The 24,595-nt window shown below is 38.4% G+C and overlaps 1 protein-coding gene and 1 long non-coding RNA gene across 3 annotated transcripts; one reads left to right on the forward strand and one right to left on the reverse strand.

Moving 5' to 3' along the window:
- The first annotated feature begins 344 nt into the window (after window positions 1-344).
- Window positions 345-16,389, forward strand: LOC124217432 (Golgi integral membrane protein 4). 2 transcript variants are annotated; one of them, XM_046622992.2, is made up of 7 exons: window positions 345-558; window positions 5,813-5,995; window positions 6,235-6,719; window positions 8,138-8,269; window positions 14,611-15,032; window positions 15,924-16,054; window positions 16,238-16,389. In XM_046622992.2, exons 2-7 carry the CDS (start codon window positions 5,815-5,817, stop codon window positions 16,306-16,308), a joined length of 1,422 nt encoding a protein of 473 aa, XP_046478948.1. In that variant the 5' UTR covers window positions 345-558; window positions 5,813-5,814; the 3' UTR covers window positions 16,309-16,389. The 2 variants fall into 2 exon arrangements, with proteins under 2 accessions (XP_046478948.1, XP_046478945.1); XM_046622989.2 differs by lacking the exon at window positions 345-558 and adding an exon at window positions 2,495-2,686.
- On the reverse strand, window positions 11,372-14,696 carry LOC138190834 (uncharacterized). The gene is made up of 2 exons (XR_011176933.1): window positions 14,481-14,696; window positions 11,372-14,208 (listed from the first exon to the last, which is right to left on the reverse strand). It is a non-coding gene; the product is annotated as an uncharacterized lncRNA (long non-coding RNA).
- Window positions 16,390-24,595: the final 8,206 nt, after the last annotated feature.

The raw sequence follows: 24,595 nt of genomic DNA on the forward strand, positions 1-24,595 counted from the left end.
CGATAATTCCGAAAAAGAATCCAGAGCAAAACGAAGAAAGAGAAAAAAACCCGCAGGCACGATTACGGCACGATCGTGCGTAGAACGTTCAGCAGGCTCGGTTTCTCAATGAAAGAGATCAAGGATCAAGGGTAGAGACAACAGCAGCGACCACAAAACACGCTCGACATTTCCTAGGGACTTTTCTCCGCGCGATTGGCAGACCGGACGTGTGAGGCGCGCGGCGATTGGCCAGCGGCCGAGAAACAACGGACGATCGCGAGATTGGCGGCCATGTTTCCTCGTTCGGCCGTGTGCTTATGCAGTTGGTCTCTTTCCGCAGCGCCGACGGACGACTGCGACGACTCGGAAATCGAGCGAACGCAGCCGCGAAGCAAAGCGCAGCGAGTCGGTAGTTGGCGGCTCGAGCAGCTCACACTAAGCAGAGTCGGTCGGTCAGTGGTGATAAGAATAAACCGTGGTTTAAGAAAGAAAGATAAGCTGGCGCACTACGAGAGGAAAATTCTCGATTGCGGGAGTATGGAGTAAAGCCAGACCGAGTCCTCGGGCCGACGAAAGGTAGGACAATCGGCGAAAACCCGAGCGGAATTCGTTCGAGCTGTGAAAGCGCAACGGAGACGCTTCCAAGCTGTTTAGTTCGTGAACGTCAGCCAAGTGTCAGTGAACCCGTGCAACACGCGGCCGCTGTCCGCTCTTCTTCTTCGTTTCTTCTCCGGCCGCAGATAACGAATCGTACGACGCTGTACGGTCGAATCGTACCCAAATTACTCGACTGACTTTGACAGTCGAGTGTCGAACCCCAATTTCCTGACACGAGAAACGACGGCTTCTCGTCATCTGTTACGTGCGCGAACACCCTGCGCACACGCGTGCACTCGAAGAACACGTGCATCCCGGTTCCTAATCGCCAATTTCAAAGAGGCCAAAGGTCCTGCAACTTGCTGCAGTTGCTGCAGACAAGTGTTAGCTCATCCGGTGAATCGATCATTGATCACGATTAAACGAGATCCGCAAACTGCACGCAAATTAGGTTTAGAGGGATTGCGGTGTCGTGTTTTTTCATTGACATATTCACGTTGATAGGGGGACGAGACGGGAGAGTAAATTAAAAATTAAAATAGAGGGCATATTAATATGTAGCTTTAATAAGATATGACTACGTAATTTTCAATCCCTTGTAATCGTTACAAAAAGCCACGCTCGATCACAAGTGGCCGATATGGATGGCGTATTGATGACCCACTAGCTTAATAAAATTACATAAAATCAGCCTTAGCCGATTAACAAGGAGCATGAAAGAAATTATAAACTGTAACAAGATATATACCTCGGGTTTTGGATGAGTGGAAAGAGAAATACACGTTATAGAGTATCGTTAATCCCACGTTCAGTCCTTTTTTCCTTAATTTACGACAGTACCCGACGCACTAATGAGTATCTTTTATCGGACGAAAGGAACCGCGTGCGTTGGGTATGAAGCGTGTTGTCATGTTCAGTGCGAATGGTTGAGTTTATGAGTGGTCGCTTTGACGCGTGGCTAATCTGTTTCTACTATCTCGCGATGTTTTATTTTGATCTTTTTACCACCTCCAGATGCTTTCATTGTCACGTTCCGTTTTATTACCTTCTTCGGTAGCTTTGAACCACGACTGCAAACAGCTGGCCTTCGATAGATTTTAATGCTTTGAAGATTAGACATGTTCTCGTTTGTGATGAAACCAGCGCACGATCTTGTATTATCAGAACAACTTAAGTTAATAGTTTTCAAACTTGGATACCTACGGACAATTTGTACTTTTGCGCCGAATTACAAACATTATACGTACTTCGAAATTGAATATTAGAGAAACGTTTCTGTTCTCTTCTCTAGCGTATTCTATTCGTTGTTATTGGTGCAAACGTAATACAAAACAAAAAACAACCGACTCGTGGAAACAACGATCATCATCAATGCGGTTCAGAAATAAAAGTGGAAATGTATTTTTCGGTATAACGTACACTTTAGTTTGCGCTCATCCAGCTCAGCAAAAATGTTCCATTTCATTATAATTTATAAGCATTAAACCAGCAACTTCGCTGCAGATTAACTTAACACGAAGCTGAACTTAGCAACGTTAATGTATCCAGACTTTGAAACAAAAATTATTAACCCGCACCTTTAGAATACATGAAAAAAGTTGAATTTACTAAATCTGAGTTTTTTGATGCTGTATCAACAGTTCGCTAAATTTCAAGTAATCCTAAAGCTGCAAAATAACGACTTATTTCAAGGATGCATCATTACAATAACGTTACTAACTTCAACCCGATAGGTTAACCGCGTTATTTACTCTGTCGATCGATCGCAGCGCCCCCACTACACACGTCTCTTAATTTTTCGTCTCTTTCCCCGTGTTACACATGTTACACATGTTCACAATTGGCTCCACGTCTCCGTTTCCGACAAACCTGGTTTGCCACTTGGTGGCAGTATTGCCGCGAAGGACAAATAACTGGTAGAACCGAAACGGCGGCTTTGATCTCAGTTCGATTCTTACTCCTGAGCGATCGCAACCCGTTCTCTTAATTAACCGTCGCGGACCAGTTCGAATTTTGAAAATGTTACCGCTACTCAGGCACAGAAACCGGACGGCGAGCAGCGACGAGACGCCGGAAAATCCAGAGCCGGATAACCCGAAACACGAATGTAATTATCCGACGCATAGTATCAATTCAATTCCCTAAAACGATGTAATGGGATAGAATTAACGGGTTGTGTTTGCGCACAATACTCGTCTCAAGTTTGCGATTCGAGTATTCTCGACGGATCACGGACGGACGCCTTTCTTCGTTTGTTCTTTCGGCCCTCTTCAAGTACGGACAAAAGACCAAGTATTTACCGTCCGCTTTGCTAGGCCCCGGTAAAGTATGGCCCAGTTGTGAATATGTACGGCAACACTGACTACGTGGCTCACAGGCGCGGGTGTAAAATATCGAGCTGCAGTATTAGCGGGAGAAAAGACACCTCTGGAGCACTTTATTATTCGAGTACTCGGCAAACTTAACGCACTATGGTGTGGAAAATTTCCTGAAATATCGTCGCACCGAAGTACTCTTTCACTCCATATTATAGTATCAAAATCACCAATTTGTGTCATCCAAATTTTCTATTTCATTCGGGATTCGCAACGTTGAAAATCTTTGTTGAAAATTTCTACAGTAAGTCCATAGGATACATCCAAATTCCTCTACAATATTTTCTACAATGTGTGATCAATTTCTGAAAGGCAGAAAATGCGGATCGTCAAATTGCTCATCCCGGTTCGTTTTAAATGATTTAACTATCGTGGATCCGACTAATATTTTCAACGACTGCACAATCAGTTACAGCTTACAAGTAGGCAGACCGCTTTTGCCCGAAATGTCTACAGGCTTTACAACTTGTATAATATTTATATATCTATGCATTCGAAAGAGAAACGTTCCTCTGCATTATACCCGAACTTTTACTCATTCGATGTTATCCTTTCATTTAAGGGGACTAGGAAAGCTCTGACGGCTAAAAATGAGATGAAAAATTAAATGTCATTTATGATCGAGTGAGAAAATATACGCGATTTTCTTATCTTTAACTTAATTGTCACAATTTTGAATGACGATCAATGGTCTTCAAAATAAAAAATCGCGTACGTTATTTCGATTGTTCGTAAACGCCATTCGAATTTTTACCTCATTTTTAGCCCAATTTCGCGAATTTTTCAGTTGTCTTTACGCAAAAATGTTCGTAAAATATTATCCTAATACAATAGGTCAATGAGAAAAGATGATATTTTTCAATATTTTAAGCCTTCGTGGTCCCCTTAAAAGTAACCGAACTCGATAGCTTTAACCGAACCGACTAATGAAAAACAAAATAGTCGGATTTGCATAGATATTAATTACAGCCTACATGTGAAATCATTTCTTTCTGAAAAGGCTGCGCGAGTTTCGTTTCGCGAAAAGTTTTCTCTTCGTCAAGGCAAAATATATGCGTGTACATTTGTATATAATATTTCTCTTATGTACAACATCAGCATTCAAGCAAATCCTACGTATGATAAATATAAAATCTGTATTAATTATGTCGCGGCAAATGATTAGCGAAAATGTGATTGCAAGTGCATTCTCTTTTATTTGTGCGACACACTGTTGATACATAAATTGCTCTACTATTCCGAGCAATATCATCAATACTAGCCCGACAATATCATCGTGATCCACTGAAGCGCTGCGAAGCATTGCGATGATCTATACTTCGCATTTAGATATACATCTGATGCATATGATCGTTATCGCTGCAAATATGTTCATTCCAATGTTTTTCCACCATTCACATATTCGTACTCGAAAGCGTCACGTTTTTCATATAACGCTTCAAAAACACCCACATGACGATATCTTGATCGTTCCGACGTGTGTTATACGACTGTTTTTACAACCGACTATAAGATAAGTGTACCACTTATTGACCTTGTCCCAATGACTGTACCTATTTAGTCGTATCTGTTTGATCCTTGGTTCGAAAATTACCAAAAAATTAATTTTTAGCCTGAAACCTGCATAAATTCACAATTGGTGCCGTAAATTTATAATTTTGAAAAATAAAAGAGTCAATAATTGGGGCTAAACGTGTCGATAACTGGTAAACTTGTCTTACGTGGCACGTTTTTTTTTTTTTTTTATTCCAATCATTTGACTACACTAGTGATGACTTTTCAATATTCCTCAACTACCACGATTGCGTGCAAACTCGATTCAAACAGCGACCAATGACAAACTTTATTTGCCAGAATCTTCAAGCGTCGACTACAGTCTGCGCTTCAGAGGGGCGATGAAGTACACGCGACATTTTCCAGCTGAAAAAAGTCGTCCGCTCATTGTCAGACCGGCTCCGCGTATAATCGCTAAGTAGGCAGTACGATACGTAATTCGCAATTTTCAACAGCTGTGTTCACCTTCATGGCGACCGATCCGCGATTTGCAAATTTCTTCGAGAGCTGTATGGATCGTGCTAATTTTTTTTTACAACAGTTTTGCTCCTCGTCACGAAATCTTTGATGTGTTTCTTTTTTTTTTAAGAATTGTGTATTCGCGTAGTATAAAAGTTACCTAATTCTCCGGAATTGAAAATGATTTGTGGTTTGTCATAGCTGTATTATCGATTGCAGAATTTTTTTTCACTCATTTTGCTTATTACGCTTTACGGTTTTTCTTCTTATACATGTGTTCTATCTTTTTTTATGAAACATGAGAAAAAGTAAAAAAATTGTACAATATTAGATCTCTCGTATTAACAGATTTTATACCAGAATGTTAGCTTAATGGAAACACTCGGAAAGACGAACTCGTGTCCTCCACGTTGCAAAAGAAAGAAAAACATCGAGGCCAAAATTCATCGGTGAATTCGTATTGTAAAGCATTATACAAAACACTTGTGTTAATTCAACTGACTAAATAATGAAGAACACTCGTTGAAACGTATATATATAAATAATAATCCTATGAGCCCGGATATGTTGTTAATAATTCCATTACCTGTATGGAAAACGGTTGAAAATGAATTTCCCCAACAATTTTAATACGTTCTGTGAAACTCGCCGTTCATCGCCGGCAGATTATAGACAACCGAAGCTACATTTTCGATGAACGGTTGCCTATCTGCCGGGGCTGAGTGGAAAGTTTCACAGAAAACTCCAGGTTATAGGTCTAATTAAAATATTAATTTAAAGAGGAAAAATAGAAAAATAAAAAAAAAAAAAACTAGACTAATCTCTGTTAATAATTTCCCCTTCAGCGATGAACGGTTCTCGGCTTGGCAGGGGCCGTGGTGGCCGGCTCGCGGTCTACGCTGGAAGTCTTGTGGGCCTCCTGCTCCTGGTGATGGTGTATCGCGCAGCCGTCTCGGAGATGGCGAGACTTCGAGAAATCCACGTCCAGTGCACCCACGACAAAGAATCGTTGGCCGCGCAGTTTCAAGGTAAGATAACAGAAAGAGAGAGATAGATAGATAGAGAGAGAGAGGAGCGCTTATTTCAAGAACAAGGTAAACCATTAACAAGATATGAAAAACTTTCAATGGACAAATCGGCAATGATTTGACCAGAGTAAAAATGTAAAAGTGAAACTATCTACTATAATCGGGCACTATATGTATAGCAAACAGCAGTTACGGTAACTGTATGAGATTTAACAGAAATACACTATGATGATTCGCAGTGATATCCGAGTACAAGATGAGAATTGAGAAGTCTCTGGCGGATGAGAAGAGCGCGAACGTTGCCGCGAAGCAGGAACTCGAGCATAGGGCGACGATCGAGAAATCGCAACGGGACAAGGATCTCGTGGAAGCGAATCACAGGTACAACTCTTTGGACCAGGAGTTCAAGACCCTCAAGACCCAGTACAAGGATTATCTTGACGAGTGCGCGATGAAGCAGCAACAGGCGTCCGAGGAGAAGACAAGGCTCGAAAACACTTTGCAGGAGCTCAGGACCGAGGTCCTACGGGCGCAGGAAGACAGGGACGCGGCGAAGAACAGCCTCGAGAACTTCAAGAACAAGTATCTTGCGGTCGAAACGGAGAAGGGCAGGTTCGAAAACATGTACAACGACATGGTCAAGACTAATGAGGCGACGGCCATGGAGAAGCAGAAACTCGAGAAACATGTTCACCAGCTCAAAATTGAGCTCGAAGATGTGAAGGTGAGTTCGATATCTGGTAATGCGTGTCGGTGTTTGAAAGGAGGTTGCGATAGTTCGGAAAGAAAAAAATAGCAGGATGCTAAGTTTGTAAAGACGTGATTAGACGCGATCGGAGTTAAAATATGTAACTGATAAAAATCATTCGTTTTGTGCAATGAATTTTTTCAGTTTCGGTAGGTTATTTCGACTATCGATGGGTTCGTGTGCTGTATGGATCAGGAGTTAGGAAAGAAGAAAAAAAAAAACTGTTTACGAAAAATTCCAGCAACGCTGTTTGTGCCGATGATCATAAACACGAATGAAACATCATTCCTGTTATGTGATTAAACACAAGCTGAGATGTAAAGAATTTGAGGAAAGGTTTTATCATCAGAAATTTCAAAATGATTACACTCCGGTGTTTTTCATCCGATTTATTGTTAGATGTTTTCTGGCACGTTTTGACCCATGATCAGATTCTCATAGATTATCCGAAAATTATTCGAGAAATCTTACAACAAGTACAGTTGTGACGAACAAATGTGATTGTTGACGAAAATCTTTTGTATTTTCCTCAGACAAATCTATTTTTATCCACTGTGGAGATAATATTTGTAAGTTTTTATTTTTTCACATCTACTCGTGTAATCAATGAAATAAACCGGAAAACTTTGCAATCGGATGAAAAATACCAGAGTTTTTCGAGAATTTCAAAATTACTGATGATAAAAGCGTTTTTTAAATTTTTGATGAAAGGTTTTGTGATCCAAACCTACTTATCTTCATGTCCTTCACGTAGTAGGGATATTGTATCTTTTGTGTTCATTATTATTGGTGCAAATAACATTTCTGGAGAATTTTTAAGCGATTTTACGTCATTTTTCCCGACTTCTGATTTAGACGGAACAGGATATTCATCACTTACGATGATATGTACACTTGGGGACAATGAATTTGAGACGGCTCATTTTTTACACTAGACAGTTATGTTGGCAGCGCAGAGAAACTTACAGCGCCATAGTCGGCCGAACGCGAAACAAACTCAATCTCGGTAAACATAACATAATCCATGACCGTCGAATCTAACCTTAAAATACTGCGAGGATAATGACTTGTTGGATTGGCACGTATTCTAAGGTTAGATTCGACGGTCATGGGTTATGTTACGTTTATTGAGATTGAGTTAGTTTCGCGCTTGGCCGACTATGGCGCTGTAGGTTTCTCTGCATTGCCAACATAACTGTCTAGTGTAAAAAATTAACCGTCTCAGATTCATCGTCCCCAAATGTACATACATTCGATCTAATTCTGTTCTCAAATTTCCTTGCAACCGTGAATCCTTGAGTTGTTTTGAGATCCTTTAAATATAATTTTTTCACGATCGTGAGAAAAGAATTTCAGATTCTTATGAACTAATTTTTCTCTTTCTTTTGTCGCAGAGATCCTGCGGTCAGCCCGCCGCACCTCCGTCATTTGTAGGCGAACCGAACGGAGCGGCGCCGAAGGAGGCGGAAGGGGGCCAAGACGCTGGAGCAGCAATGAACCTGGCGAAACCGCCGGCTCCGCAACAGGTAAGTCCGCCCAGTGACGGCGCCGGGGGTCCACCACAGCCGATTCAGCCGCCTCAGAACCACGTCCCAGTTCGTCCCGAGGACGGGGCGCAGGTTGACCCGGCGAGCAACGTCGGATTCGAGGTGGACGAAGGGGTCGTCGTACCGGCTGGGCCGAACGCGGCGGAGGAGCTGGATCGCGCGGCCCTGAACGATAACGGGAACAAACCGCCCTCGGAAAACGTCGCCGACAATCCAAACCAGAATAACGCAATACCGAACTCGGGAAACGCCGGTGACAACGACGGAAACGTTCTAGCCGCCCCGAATCTCGCACAAAAAACGTCGAGCGCCGGGCCTCCCGGAGACGGCAATCCTGAGGCCGTTCCGAATGTTCCTATAGTCAAGATCGAGGACCAGGGTCAGGTTGTTCAGGACAGACCCGAGACGCACTGATCTTATACCTGGCGAAATAACCGGAGCGCGGTTTATAGGCGATTCGTACCACGGTGATTGATTTTACGATGTTGAAGTTAGAAACGTCAGCGTAAATCCAGAGCGACTAACTACTACCTGAAAAACCTGGGATCTGGGGATTTTCTTTTTTTTTCGTGGGAAAACCTGAAATTCTTGGGGAGTTTTTTTTTTATTTTTCTCATGGAAAAGCCTGAAACCAATGAGAATGAAGTTGGTAACGTTAACGTAATGGAACATCACGGAGGGAAACTATGGAAAAATCATTATTGAGTAATTTTATAATGGGTTTCAAGGAGTTGACTTTGAAAAAGATGAGTATATTCTGTTCATCGTGGTTCTCTAAATTTCAGGTACCCCTTAAGGTGTGAAGTAACGATTTTTCCTAAACAGGCATCGTTACATTACCATTACCAACTTCATCCCCATTGAAATCGTAGAACATTTTTTTTTTTTTTTTTTAGAATCGAACGTATCTTCTTGTTATACTCATTGGGTGACCAACTTTCTTTCTTTTTTTTTTTTTTTTGCTGTACACAAATTATTTTACCTATGGAAAATAATGGGATAGAAATAAATACCAGACAAAAATACTGAAAATTGTCGACAAAAAAGATAATGTGAGAAGTATAATGATTTGCATTATTTGAGCAGTCTATGAATAAGGATCGGTATTTCAGATTCACATGGACAATGATAAACATTATCTGAAATAATCTGAAATTTTTAGGGAATTTTGGTGCCATGTTTTAGTCAACACTCTGATAACAAGACTTTGTAGGGGGAGATTCGCCATTTTCCATTTTTAAAATACTTCTGGAAAGTTGAGTCTGCAAAATGTTTGATCACACGTCGCTTTATGATCGTTTAGTGTATTCCTAACCATCCTAAAGTTGCGAAATTATGATTTTCTCTTTCTTCTAAAAAACGGATTGCTGCAATGACGTTTCGAACTTGGAAGATCGTGATTTTATACCGCTGAGTTCCCCTCCACTCGAAATCACGACGTAGCTCGCGAATCACTGAATTCTATCGTGCGATTGTATACGTTCAATATCCCGAATAATAATCAACCGATGTAATTATACATCCGCTCCGGTTTTTCAAGGGAAGATTTATACTCAATTGTCGAGTACTTGCCACGTACCTACCTAACTTCGCATCTTGTCATATAATTGGACGCTTATATTATACGGGATCGATTTAAGTTACCCCAGTTTTCATAACTCTGCGATAATTATATACATTCCTTGCGTCTCTCGTCAGTTTCTCGTTTATCCTTTCTTTCCTCTTATCGTCTTCTCTATCTTGCTTTCTTTTTCAATACAGCCGCAGGGTTTTTTGATTTAATTTTCAAACACTTAAATTACGAATGTCGAGCACCGACGAAACTTCATTTACAAAGGTCAAAATATCACCCAAAACAAATTTCATCGCGATCCACAGCTGCGTGTTATTTCATACCTTTATGTTCGAACTTGAATGATACTATTTTTAGTGTTTGAAACTTCGTCTCAAGGCCTCTGTGTTTGTCTTCGTAAAAGCACGTCTTCGAAACACTTGCGGTCTTTTGGAGGACTGATATTTTACCCTGACCTTACATAATAAATCATAATAATAACATGAGCATTAAATTAGAATTTTACGAGTTCTGCTTATTACATACATATGCTAGAACTTATTTTTATATCAATCAAACTGTGCAGTAACCTGAATCAGAAAATTATAGGTACATAAAATATCGATTCACTATAATAACGTAATGCATCGTTATACAAATTAAACATATAATTTGTAATATACAAAGACACACGTGTAATAATTTTCCGCTATTGTTTCTGCATTCTCACAGATTATTTATACTACAGATAGTAACTATTGTATGTATGCACCTAGTTATTATTTATACTATTTACTTCGCCATGTTATATTAATATAGACCAGGTGGCTTTGGGATGTGATTAGCGACTTTCCCCTGCATTACTTGTGTAATCGTTTGTCTCGTTTAAATGGCTGGAAAACCGCTATTTAGTTTGTAGATTATTCTTTCCGCAGGGCACCTTGCATGACACATTATTATGTATGTATATTAATACCGACTAACCGTGGCTGCAATATACTTTTCTGTTCCTTACTTCTCTCTTTATTTTTTAGTATCTCGATTAGAAAAATTCCGTAATTCGAGCCGGATGTTTGATTGAATTTTCGAAACAACCTCGTTCTTTCTCTTTTATCCCTCTCTTTCTCTAATTCGTCATTGTTCTCTCGTCCTATCAATAATTTAATTGATCGATTATACTCTCCTGAAAACAATCAAACGGTAAGAAATCTCTAAAACCTGCAAAGTTTTTCACTCTGCAGTTGTCTGTAATTTCAATTTTTCGGTAAAAGAACAAAGAACCAGGTATGAATAATAAAAACGTTAAACAACTGCATATAATGTTTGATAATTGGCGATACATACAAATCAAGTTTCATATACGCAATTACCAAAAATGTCAACATCACATGACAGAGAAGAGATTTTAAAAAATTAATTGCGAAAAAATTTCAATTACAGGATTTGCGCGCATCTAATTCCATTTAATCTGATAACAATTAGTATGCAATAATTGAGTTGAAAAAACTTGAGGCAATTTTTCAGCACAAAAATACATACCCACACAAATGCACCCATATATATATATGAAATATATATATATATGAGTGAATAAAGACCCTGTGTAAATGAATTAGCTGTCTTTTCATGTACAATGGGAATCGTGAAACGACAAAGAAAGGTGAATTATATATGCTTATATATTTATATAGATTGATTATTATAGAGTGAACGAAGGACGTGCTACGCCTTGAATGTGCCTGTACATCTGTGTTACTTAAAATATTATAAATAATAAACTGTTATCATTTCTACTTGCTTGCGTTTTTTTTTTACTTATCATATATGATATATATCGATATATATATATATATATATATATATTGTACATACATGCACCCGCACCTAACTAAATACAGCTACGTGTATATAGTATATTATGTACGTACTGATATCGCGTGTCAATCGTGACGTAGGTTCTTCAAAAAAAAAAATTTTTTAATTTTTGAACTAAAAGCAATTTCTCACCAATTTTATTTCTCTGTATTTTATATTTATTTTCTTTTATTATTAACGACATAACGTTCAAAATTTGGATCAGATTCGATTGGTTTTACTTATTTATTAACCTAATGCTTGCACGTTTACGTTCTGCAAACGATTCTTGTGGTGCTATTTTCGTTGACAATAATTATGTAATTCAGTGGTTGTAGTAACTAGATATTTAATTAACCTCGAGCTTGCTCATGCACGATTTTATCACGTGACAAGGTATTAATTTATTAATTTAGATACTGTAAACATTTTTTTACATTTCAAACTATTTGATAAATTTATCACTTTTTCTATCTACGTTTGATGAACCTTATTAATGTAATATACACGTACGCGTAACCTTGTTTATAATATGCTGCTACATCTTATTACAGTTGTTTACCTGCGATTCTTTATAATTTTTGTCTGTTATTTGTCGCTTCTTTACCCAATTTTGTTTCAATTTTTGACGTTGAACGCATTTTTCATAAAAAATACGTTTTAATATCGGGAATAAAATGCAGTCGAAAGAATAATGTTATTTGTTTGGCTTCGCAAGAGGTGTAATACAATGAATACAATATCTCTCGATTACACGTTTAAAATGATCGCTTCAATTATTCATAAATGATGTACGCGTATGAAGCTGAAATTTTTATAGTTAAATATAACACGCCGAATGTCGCCAGCAAACTTTTAATGTTCAATTACAGCTGAGCAAGTATAAAGTTAGAGTAAACAATTTACCGCGAACAAATAAAACCGGCAAAGTCTAACCAGCGCTCAACGGTTTTTCAGGAAGTAAATTTAATAACTCGTTTAAAACTTTACGAATATAAAAACGATTCGTTCATCTACCTGAATAAATTTTGCCAAATACCATATTCGTTTATTATTTTCTCGAAATATCTCTTCCAACATTTACCTGCGTCTCGGTGAAACAATTCATATATTACTTCGGTACAATTTTACGGTAATTTATAATAACTTACGCTGTTATATTCAGAATTGAAAGATTTATCAGAAAAATACTGATAATCACGTAAGTAGTAAAATTGTGCATGATTTTATTTAAAACAGTGCCAAAGCTTCTAATCTTATAATTTGCATGAAAATTCTTTCGCATCTGGTTGGGGAAAAAGAGAAGAAGAAAAATAAAACCATACACCCGTCTTAGCCTTAGAATTATCGCAGAGTTCTCGTAAACTTGGAGAAATGATAAAAGTAAGGGAATATAAATTATCAACGATTAAAGTCACAAAATTTAACAGAGTTTTCAGTTACTTTTATTTTTTTTATTTCATAGTTATAGCTTAGTGGAATTTAAATCGATCATTCCACTTCGTTGTAAAACCCAAATTTGTAAGAACGTTGATTATGCAAATTTGGAATTGCATCAGATTTTCACGATTCTTGGTGAGATGTTACATATGGATAGATAGTCTTTTAAAAAATCACTTCAAATCGTCGAAAGCACACGATAAGATGCAAGTCAACGGAATGTTGACGAATTGAAACAATTTTCCCTCTACCGCAAAATTTGCAACAATTTCGATGATTTTCAACGACTTTGGTTAACTTGACGATTCTCTGTTACTTCGAGAAATATTTCGATCATTCAAGCTTCTTTGGTTCAAGGATCTATGAGGTGAAAAAGCGTCGAAACAAAAACGTGGCGAAAGCCTTCAACAGATTCACTGAAGCTAATTTAATTACATTCAACTATAAAACTTCCCATGATGGGGGAGAAAATGTTAAAATACTTAAATTCGAATATTAATACCTCAATATTTTACTTACATCATAGAAATTTCAATTTTTCGCCCCTAAAAACTCCATACCGCTCATCTGATTCTAATGAGCAATGTCTGATTTTATTCGTAATTGAATTCTCCACAGATCTTCCAAGTCAAATTATGATGAATTACGATTAGTTGTTCAATTAAAAGTTCAACATTTTTAAATTATTACGATTGGATGTAGTGATTTTTATCCACTAACTAAGGAGCTCAAGAAAGAATCTGCATCCAAGGCAAGTTGCAGGAAATTCGTTTACTAACAGAATGAGCTATTTTTCAATAGAATCAGACAAACTATACCGGCTTTTCGCTGAAAAAATAGTGGAGTAATGTGATTTCTTTAATGTCGTTAATAACAACGTTTTTACAGTTTGAATTCATTGTTGAAACGCTTTCATCTGGATCACAGTAACTTTCTCGAATCAGATTCAACTTGATCAGTTTCAGTTGCCTTGTTTAACTTAAATATTGTTACGTTTTTGATTAGACACATTTTTGTGCCGAGTCAATTTTTATAACAAGACAGTATTTTTTTGGGCTTGCTGATTACGAATCTGAAATCAGATTTCAAAAATTCAAAATGGTGGATACAATATGGCGGACGAAAATTCCAAATTTAATCAAATCCAGTACAAATAATTCATTTACCAATAAAATGAGACATTTTTAATACAATCAGACAAACTGTACCGGTGATTTTTGGTGAAAAAATATTAGAACAATTTAGTTTTTTTGACGTTTACAATTGTAATTCAATGTTGAAACGTATTCATCTGGATCACTGTAAATTTTTCGGAAAAGATTCAACTTGACGAACTTCACTTACCCTGTTTAACTTTCGTTGTGTTATATTTTCGATTTGCCAAATTTTTTACCCAGGTTCATACAACCTGAACGATTTAATTTTCACCCGTTAAATTCGTGGCCCCCCTTATTCAAAGACCTCATCCTTACAGAGCACGTCGACGACGATGCCGAGGTTGCGAGCAGCGCAGGTTGGCGACGGCTCCTTGAAGTCGAGTACGAAGGGATCGACGCAACCCGGAGAAAAGTCGTCTCCTGGTGTCCGGAAGGTGAAACTTCCCGCTGGAGTTCCGCCGATCCCGAAATTCGAGGCGGAAAGAAACCCCGCGGCAACGAATGGAGATAAAGTTGAAAAGGGCCGGGGCGATGCCGCCGAGCTTCCATTCGAGGAGGAAAAGCTCCAAGGTCCAGTCGCCGATAATCAGGTCGCGAACCCTCCTCATTTACCCGCCGCGCAACGTCATCCTGGGGAACAGGCCCAACCTCGCCAGGACAGCTGGGCCTGGCCCGCCAAAGTTGCCCCCGGGGTCCAGGAAATTGGCGACGAGCTCAGCAACAGGGAAAAGATACCAGGGTGAGTGTTGAATTCGGTAATACAGGTATCGATAAAAAAATGTTTGAATATTGTTGGGATTACGAAAAACGAGGTACGCGTAAACATTTTGCGCTATCGTCGATCCTTTTTTGGTTATCGCAACGCAAAATCAGTTTCCGAGGTTTATTCTACTTTTTTAGTTAAACAATTAATTAAAAATTTCTCTCAGTTTACGTTAAATTCAGTTCTGTCAGTGACTAGGGTTAAATATAATTTGGCATATACATATATGCGTTTTTTAGTTGTTTTCTTTACATATTGTTGAATAACCATAAGAATTTATTTCACGTAAGATCACCTGATCCATTTCACCTTCGTGTTTCGATAAGAAGATACGTTTTTCTTTTCTCCACTCCATCTGAAACTCTTCTTGCACACGGCAAGACGGAAGTCAAACTTGACACGGACTTGATTCTGGAATTAAAATTACTACCAAAGTATCCTTCGAATTATTTTCGTAAAGTCAATAATCTAGCCACTTATAAAGACGGTTGAAGATAAAGTTCTACGTACAAAGTAAGTAATTATAACTTAGGAACCGTTTCGGCTACGAATTTCATTCAACGGACAAGTTTTGCAAAGAAGCGAGCAAATCAATTTAAAAAAAAAAAAAAAAAAAAAAAAACACAAATAAAATAAAGAATGTTTAATCTTCTCCATGCTTTCCAAATGAGAAAACTTCGGATTCCGAGGACGATCTTTTAATGTTGAATTTCAGAGGTATCCTTTCGCTGGGAATGCTTTTTTTTTTTACTACCGAGGGCAAGTTTTTCAGGTCCAGATAAAGAGGAAAGGATTTTTCTTCCAAACGAAACACTCTGATGTACCAAATATTTGTATTGTTTATTTTCAATGTTTTTCACTCTACAGGCTCGAGGAGACGGGGATTCGACAAATTGCTGACGGTGTTGAGTACGGTCAGTACGGTGCTGATTACGAGAAGGATTCGCCGATGAAAAACAACGATCTGCACTTAGAGGAAGGGGAAGAAGAGGGAGAAGGTGAGGAATAAAAATGAGTGTTCACTTTTATCACGTTTTACGAACTGCAATAATCAGTTAGCTGTAAAATTATTCCATATAAAAAACCAACTGGGAAATAAGTGAGAATTGAAATAATCCGTTGACATGTAAGCCAAATTTTACGATATCGCCCAACTTTCTTATATTATATTTATTTTCAAGACGGAGACGACCCGCTGGACTATCCGATACTCGAGGGAAACAATATGAAGGCTGGAAAGAATCCGGAATGAGAAGCAACGATTTAAGAGGGGGAAAAAAAAAAAAAAAAATTTCCTACCAGAATAAATTAACGTTGAGTTACACGTCGCGTAGAGTGAGCTAATCAAAAAAGGAACAATAATAAATTTTGCGGTGTTGCGGGTGTGTCGGAACATGCCAAGAATGCTGATGGATAACGCAACGAAAAACCAAAAGGAGAAAAAAACCATCCGATGTTAAATACTGAACTTATACGCAGTAGCGTAGCGATAATCGATGACGGTATAAAATAATGAGCGAAAAAATTCGAATAATAACGGTGAAGGTTTGACATTAACCAATTGAAATACAGTAATAATAACAATAATGTAAAATAACGATAGTGATTTTATAGAAGAATACATCGACTTATATCAGCGCAAACGAAAGAGAGAAGACGAAAGCGAGATAAAGCACTATTGTATAAAAAAAAGCAGAAAAAATTTAATGAAAAATATTCCCAGACAAATAGTTATACACGGTTGATTGAATGGACTGATGATTGATCATAGTCTTGTAGGGAATAGACTGTATTTTTGTAGAAAAATAATATTGATAGCCGAGGAAAATGGATGAATGAGTTGCAGGGTGAGCAACAAAAAAAATAACAGATTACCCAATTTTTTATAACGAATCGATTGTGACTGAATCTGATCACTGAGATAATCGTGCGGATTTTTACTTTCTAGCCTTTTCACTTATAAATTTCACCACGTTTCATACAAATTTGTAAATGAATTCGTGACACAATTGTACAGATATAGAGTGCATAATTTCATATTGATTAAGGTGTTGGGAATTACGAGACGCTGTCAAATCGATAAAAGAAAAGGCGTCGAAATTTTCCACCAAATTCATACTGATACATAATTAATCGCATAGTTATTTATCATCATCGATAATATTAGCTTTAACTTATTTTATCTCAAGAATCAAAATCGCGTTATAAATTATCACGCATTACGACTATGAATTTTTTAGTTATTAATTATTATTTTTTTTTTTTTTTCTATTCACGGTGAAGATATCTTCGGAACTTATATTTTACACTCGTATTTCTTTTGAAACATTGTCTAAAAATCATGTGTAATATGCCGTGGCGTGAGTTGTTATTATACACGGTAAAAGCGATGATGCCTGTTACGAGATTTCAAGGATGCATATATAAATATTATATGTATATTATATATACTGTATTGTTAAACTAACACGAGGAGATTATTGCGTAGCGAATATTCCGATTTTTTTAGTAGGTTCAACTTCAGGATCGTTATTCCTGCGACAATGATCTAACGCCTCTCATTAGCATAATCAATTCTTCGCATATTTTGAATAAGGAAAAAATTTCAATTTCGTCAAAAGCGGCGAAAGCTTATTTGCGCACTTTTTCAGGAAATCTAATAATTGCGTATATCGATTCAACTTTTAAAGCTGAACGGTTGAACATTTAACTTTGTTTGCATTGTTTCTATTTCATCAAAGCGGTAACATTCTATCGTAATTATTTCGACGTAACTTATAAATTGGTTTATTCTCTTTCGTATAATTTCTTCTTCTTTACCTAGAAAAGAAAAAGTCCGAAATATTTTTAATAATTCGTAATTACGTGATATGCAGTAATCTCAACCTACGAACAAAACTAGACGCACTATGCACTGTAAATAATGTTCTTTTTTTCGTAATAAAATTGTAAACGTTATAACCTCAACAGTCATATGAATACCACGCACTCGTTCCTAGAGTTACAACAATTTCTTCTGAATTTCGAATAAATCAGATTCTGACTCATGGTCGGAGTTTTCAGGTTTCAGTTGGAAAGTTCAGGATAGAAAATTTAATATACGACAAACGTGATTTGTAAATGTTCAGAGAATGTTCAAGTGATGATATGTTTAACCGCTACAGAGAATAACGAGGGCTTGCACCATATTTGCAGATCATATCTGCTGATCTCGTGACAAACGGGCAAGTAAGCGATAAACTGAACGAACCTGCACCTTGTGACACATGACGCATTTTTACAAGATGGCAACAAGAGCAGGTTGATATATTTACAAAGGTGACACACACTGTTACACCCGCTTAAACATTAGCCGTGTTTCCTTGCGCCATGCAATCGCAAACAGCAGCAGTGCAGTAATTTGCTTACATTGAGATTGTACTCAGAAATGAAACGGTAATGAATCACAGAAATGGTCGTTGTTCATACAACGGCTGTACGATACAACGATAATGTCTATTATTAGTCGAATAAATCGTATTTATATAACGCAAGCATATTACACGCGCCTTTTTCATGCGTGTTTTCCGTACACAGAGCTTTCCGTTTCTATGACACTAGAGTGAGTCTAAGAATGCGCATGCGCGGAGTACAGAAAAGACCACTTTTAAGTCCTAGGAGTGAAAAGTGGTCCTTCTTGCACTCCGCGTATGCGCAGTTGCTAACAAATCTGACATACGCGATCCTAACCTCTATTTCGTACTTCGTGAAAAAACCCGTAACATACTCTCGTTGTATAAAAAATCGTATGCAACAAACAGACAACCGTCCTTTCGCCTCGCGTGTTTGCAATATTCGTCTTCGACTTCAGCTACGACTCATATTGCAAAGTCGCTAGGCCCGAAAAGATCGATATTGCCTTCTCGTTACACAATATAATATTTCTAACCAATTTAACGAATCCACACTATTGCATTTTCAAATTCCGATACTAAATCGGTATCGGAATCCAAAGTTTGGGCGTGACTAAAGTAAGATGGCGTCGTTTCATCAGCTGATCGTTTTACGGAGATTAGACGAATGTAAAGGCACGTGAAACTTTGTGCAAGCACTTGAACTTCCATTTTGTTGCAATAAGTCGGTACAGGGTAAAAACCGTCATGAAAAATTAATTTTAAAATTAAATATGGCTCATTCGGAGCGATTTGAAATCCGCCGTCAAACGGGAGATTTAGGTACTTTGGACCCCGATGTGATTTACTCTCTCATTAATCGCCGGTTTTTTTTTTTAAATCGCGTGCACATGTAATTGTGTGATGTAATCTTTCGTCTCTCGTAATCGCCACTTTGGCACTTTGACCTTTTCACGACTGTGAAAAGAAAAAACATTGAAAACATAATCTCAAACCAAATAACAGAGCTGAAAGCTGAACCGATATAAATATTGTCACTTGTCTTGCGTTCGGAAAGTTACTCGATCAATGTTAACACTGTAACAAGATTGATTAACACAATTTTATGGTTACTTACCGATTAGTATTTTGATATTTCATTCGTATTTTCCCAGTAATTTGTCTGTTGAAAAAAAAAGAAAAAAAAAAAATAGTAGAGTAAATAAAGTCTTTTATCGTTATAAATTCAAGGAATCGATTATATCGACTCGTAATTCGATCCAAATGCGAACGGCTGAATTGCATGGTTGTTTGTGCAACGCTTCTCGCGGAAACGAGGAATGCGAATAAAGTGCAAACGCGATTCGCATACTTTAATATCGTCGCACTAGTTCAACTAACTATCAACAAGATCCACACGATTCGCAATACCTTTGCAATTATTCGCGACGCGACTAGTTTCTGGTGTTTGCACACGCAGATTAAGGCGAGGCTATAAATCCGTCGCCTACTTTGCGTGTGAAGATATTCACCGAGTACAGATTTACACTCAGCACCGTTTGAAATAGGCGGTAATGAATTTGAACGATCTGTAAATTTCTCTTTTATTATTTTCATCGCTCGTTGCTTACGACTCGCAATTAAGCCGTCAGCTTTGGTCATTGACATTGGTCGATTACAGTGAACGGCTGTCTCATCCCAAGCAGCCCAAGGCACATATTAGCCAAGGTTGTAAGTCTTTGGAACAGAAATGAAAGGTGCGCGCAACGTTAATACATCGGGATAATCTTTCGTTGCCATTGAAAATTTTTTCTTACGAGATAGAGAAACAGCTTATAACTGCATGGAAATTCGTAATAATCGTCACTAGGAAAAGAAAAAAAATATTATTTCCCTGCATTAGCTTACGCGAAAAATAGCCTTCATTTAGTAAGCAAGACACCGACGCGAAATAAAGGATTTTTTCAATGTCCGCGCAGGAGAAAAATTCCCGCATAAAGAATTTCTGATCGATCCTGAATCGTTCGCCTTTTTCTCACAGCCTACTGTTATATGCAAAGTTTTTAGTGCGTGTAATATCTACTCGGGATCAGACGAGTCGTAACTACAAGCATGACTCAAGATCGCAGGTTAAGTTACGTAACAAAGTGCTCGGATATTGCGTCTTCTTATCTCTCAAGTCCGGCGAGTTTGAATATTATTATAACGAGATGATAGTTTCTTAGAAAATTCTTAGCACGTTCGTCGTCATTAGCAGTTGTCCACTAATTTTTGTTTGACGGATACCCACGATAATTGTGCTCAAAACGTGTGTTTTCTGCACATATTACAGCTTCTTTAATTTCGAGATTAGCACAATGATGCGCGATGTTGACATTGTTTGCGAAATATTTTCGTTTTGTGACGAGTTTCAAGACATCGAATTTCAAGAAATTTTTAATCTATTCTTTATTTAAATTTATTTATTCATTTGCGACATTTCTTCGAAAAAATTGTGACTTCATTCCGTATAGCTGAAGCACCTTCTCGAATTAATGCACGTGGTTATTATTCTACTCATATCGACTGCGTGATTTCTCTATAAATAAATTGCAGCAACAAATGATAATCCGAGAAATCGAAGAAATGGACGACAGTGAAACCAGGTAAACACATCGAGCTGCTTTAGCAGACAGGTGGAAAGTATAATATTACTTATTTATATTTATTTACTTAATTTATCTTCATTATCCGAGAACATCGATTATCGCGTTGCCCAATGTGATAAAAACTTGAAAAAGTCTCTGTGCGTGTTATCGTAACTACTTTACAACGATAAAAGTTTTTCAACTTTTGAACCTCAACACTGTCTCACTTCTGATTTAAAAATAATTTCTATCCCAAGTTCACAGGCCTCGAGCGATAAGAGTCCAGAATCTAATATTTCAGCTACAAAAAAAAAAAAAAAAAAAAACGTCGAGTAAAATTTATTCACTTATTTCCACTTGCTTGTCGGCCGTGTGTTTTCATCATCCACGAGATTCTCACAGAAAAGAGAAAGATAATAATAAACACTGTATGCGAGAGAGGAGTGCAAAAGTAAGTACTCTGACAAAACGGTATCGACGAATCGTAACTCACGTTTTACACGCACGGTTACGAGGTTGATTGTGACTCTCTTCATTAATTTATCGCTCATCCAATTATACCGCCCATTTTCCTAATGAAGATGCTGATATTACAGCTCGGTTGTGTTATCACATGCAGAGAGAGAGTTTCCCGAAGGAGATAATTCGGTACTATCTCGCATCGTTTGAACCGTGAACGCCACTATCAGCTGTGTCAATCGGGGATCGAGCCGACAGGTTAACAAGATCTGGTAAACAACTCCGAGAATCGAAACATTCGTCGAGAAATTTCCATTTCGTTTTAATTTTACTGCCGATTTCAAGCCTTCGGAATACTCCGAAACGCTTCCATTTGCCAGGTCATGGCTTCGTCGAAAATGCAGATTCGCCGAACAAATGTAAAATAAAACCACGACCGTCAAAGAATATATCCACGCTTGATCTGGTTAACCTTTGTATCCGCGGTATAGAGAACGTATAACAGAAAAATGCCGAGCACAGCCTGCAGTCAGTGTGTTTGATCGGCTCTGTTCCCAGCTCTCTGTAAAAAAAGGTCAAGGAATATATTTGTTATGCATACCAACTGGGGAAACGAGATAAGGTAGACGGAGCTGGGCTCCCGGCTTTGCTGGTGACGAGGCAAAGCCGATGCGGATTTTGAAGATTTCGCATGTCTGCAAGCTTTCCACCCTCTGTCACCAACGCGTCTGCCTAGAAGATATCCTCTAAATATTTGCACAGCCCGTCGTAGGTACGTCGACTTTCATCTCGTCGCCGTTTAATGTTTACCCAACTTCAGCCGGGCGTCATACGAGAAATTTTTTCAACCTACAAACCGAGAATACTTGTAAAGTCGTATTTTTTTGCACTGGGATTTTGAAGCTTTAACTTCTTGTATTTTGAGTACCTAATATTAGTTTCCTGAGCAAAGTTCAACTTTGAAACCTTGGGACGCGATTGGTTATCGCAACTCTGTAACAGTGTCAAAAAGCACGACCCTGTACCAAACTTCTGTACACTTCGCAACAATGTTTGCGAGGCGTGAAACAGTTGTGTACTTGATTCGATGCCTTTTCGTACAAGATTAAACATCGTACTTAAACAGGTACCATTCCTGTTGAAAAGTCACGATTTTAATCTCCATATTGGGAACCATTGAAGAAAGTTCTTCTCACAGGAATGAATCAGAACTCTTTTATTTCTGAATCCGCAAATCAGAAAATAAAAAATCTGTGCCGTCTATGAAGACACGTGATGATGACTGCCAGGTGAGAATGAGATCTCGACTGAATTTAGAGGCTGTTGCAGATTTCTCTGACCTTTCTTCCCTCCCTCGAAGCACGGCTGATCATCGATGTACGATCAGTTTAACGTACAGAGGCGAGAAAAGACCGACCGGTATTGACAAGCTTGGCACGTTTCGCTCACCTTGGAGTTTGAACGAGTGCAAAATATGCAAACTTGTACGCCGCGTTCTTCCCCGCTCATTTCTCGCCTTTCCAGTGTCAAAGATTTATTCGCACACGACGTGATCGTTTCCGAAAACCGCACAAGCGGTCGTGTCTGATCGGGAATCAGGAAATCTTGTTTTCTTCAAAGTTTTTGGATGTCCAATATCGACTGCGGTGAATCATCGGGTTCGAATGTCGGGTCTTGTTTGATTGTTAGTTTTTTTCTTCTATTTCTTGCGTCGTTATTGATGACAGTAAGCAGAGTACTTCACGGACAGTTCGAACATCTTTGCGACACGTGTATTACATTGAAAATATCGCGGTTACTCATTGTAAGTTATTGCAGACTATTATTTTTTATGCCTGACAAAATACGCTGGGCCGTGCAAAACAAGCGAGTGAGGATCGTAACGAGGTAATTCTGACAGTTTAATCTTGTCTGAGGTCACATAACCGGATGGATCAGTGGTTCGACCGTGCCAAATTGAACTACTTACCTTGCTACGCAGAAGAGATACTATAAGTGATACAAGCGTATTGTAGCCGTAGATTTAAATTGTTAAACTGGTCTCCGCCTTCGCTCTTCCTCCAATCTCATAGCTTTAATTTGCCTTCGTATTATCAACGATTTACGGTCATGACGAATGGTTCAGGTTACTAAGAATCGGGGATTCTGACTTCGGTACTCGTCGTTACGTATAAAGGAATGGTTCAAGTTTCTTTTTCTGTTGCTTCTTTCCCTCTTCTCCAAAGTTTCACATCGCACAGTCACGTCGCATTGTCCCCAGAGGTGACGACGATCTGAAGTTGGTTTAGGACGGAGGGCGAAACCGAGATTTGGAGGCTTATCAGGAAAACGGTCACCTGCGTCAGTTACGCGAGTAGAATTTTCGGCTAAGCTTCAGATTGCGGAGAAGAAGAACTGACGATCTCAAGAAACAAACCATCGTGTTATCTCGAATCGAAATGCGGATCACGATTGGCCTTGGGCGCTAAAAATTAAGTTTCGAGAAACTCGTTTCCACTATCTCAACAGAAGCCAGAAACTTCAATGCAATTATCGAAGCTCCGATGATGAACTCTGAAAAATCTCTAATCGTTATCGTCTCTCTTCCCAGTCGGAACATTCAACAACAACTTTCGGCTGTTATTCCCGCAACTTTCACCACTCGAATTTGAGCCTTTAATAATCCAAACCCGTCCATATTCTCCAAGAGGAAAGAAAGAGTTTGAAAAAAATCGCCTCTTCCAACCTGTTAACCATTCTATTTCGAACCGTGCACCTACGTAAAACCTACGAGTGTATGTACGAAACAGTAACAGTCATAATGATAACATTGCCCTGACAAATTTTCGCCTGCTCGCTCATGTCACCAAACTTTGTTTTCCAGCTTCAAACAATTAGTTGGGGCGTCACGTGTTCGCTACACAGAACAAAGTCTAAACTCCATTTCGAAGGCTCGACGCATTGTTTGAAACTAATGCGTTGATTGCTGTAGGTGTTTACGCTTATTTACCCGCAGGCTGTTGACACGGTGCGATTACATTTCACCGGTCTCCTGCTAACGAGGATAATTTTAGTCTGAGGGGTTATACCCAGTTGGAAAAAT

This window comes from Neodiprion pinetum, chromosome 4 (genome assembly GCF_021155775.2).
Source record: "Neodiprion pinetum isolate iyNeoPine1 chromosome 4, iyNeoPine1.2, whole genome shotgun sequence".
Taxonomy (NCBI): domain Eukaryota; kingdom Metazoa; phylum Arthropoda; class Insecta; order Hymenoptera; family Diprionidae; genus Neodiprion; species Neodiprion pinetum.

Excerpts from the sequence above, each read along its gene's own strand:
- LOC124217432 (XM_046622989.2), top strand. The coding sequence starts at position 2,599 with ATGTTACCGCTACTCAGGCACAGAAACCGGACGGCGAGCAGCGACGAG. Across the intron at positions 2,687-5,812 it reads GGATAACCCGAAACACGAAT|CGATGAACGGTTCTCGGCTT; the intron begins GTAATTATCCGA and ends TTTCCCCTTCAG. Across the intron at positions 16,055-16,237 it reads AGGGGAAGAAGAGGGAGAAG|ACGGAGACGACCCGCTGGAC; the intron begins GTGAGGAATAAA and ends TTTATTTTCAAG.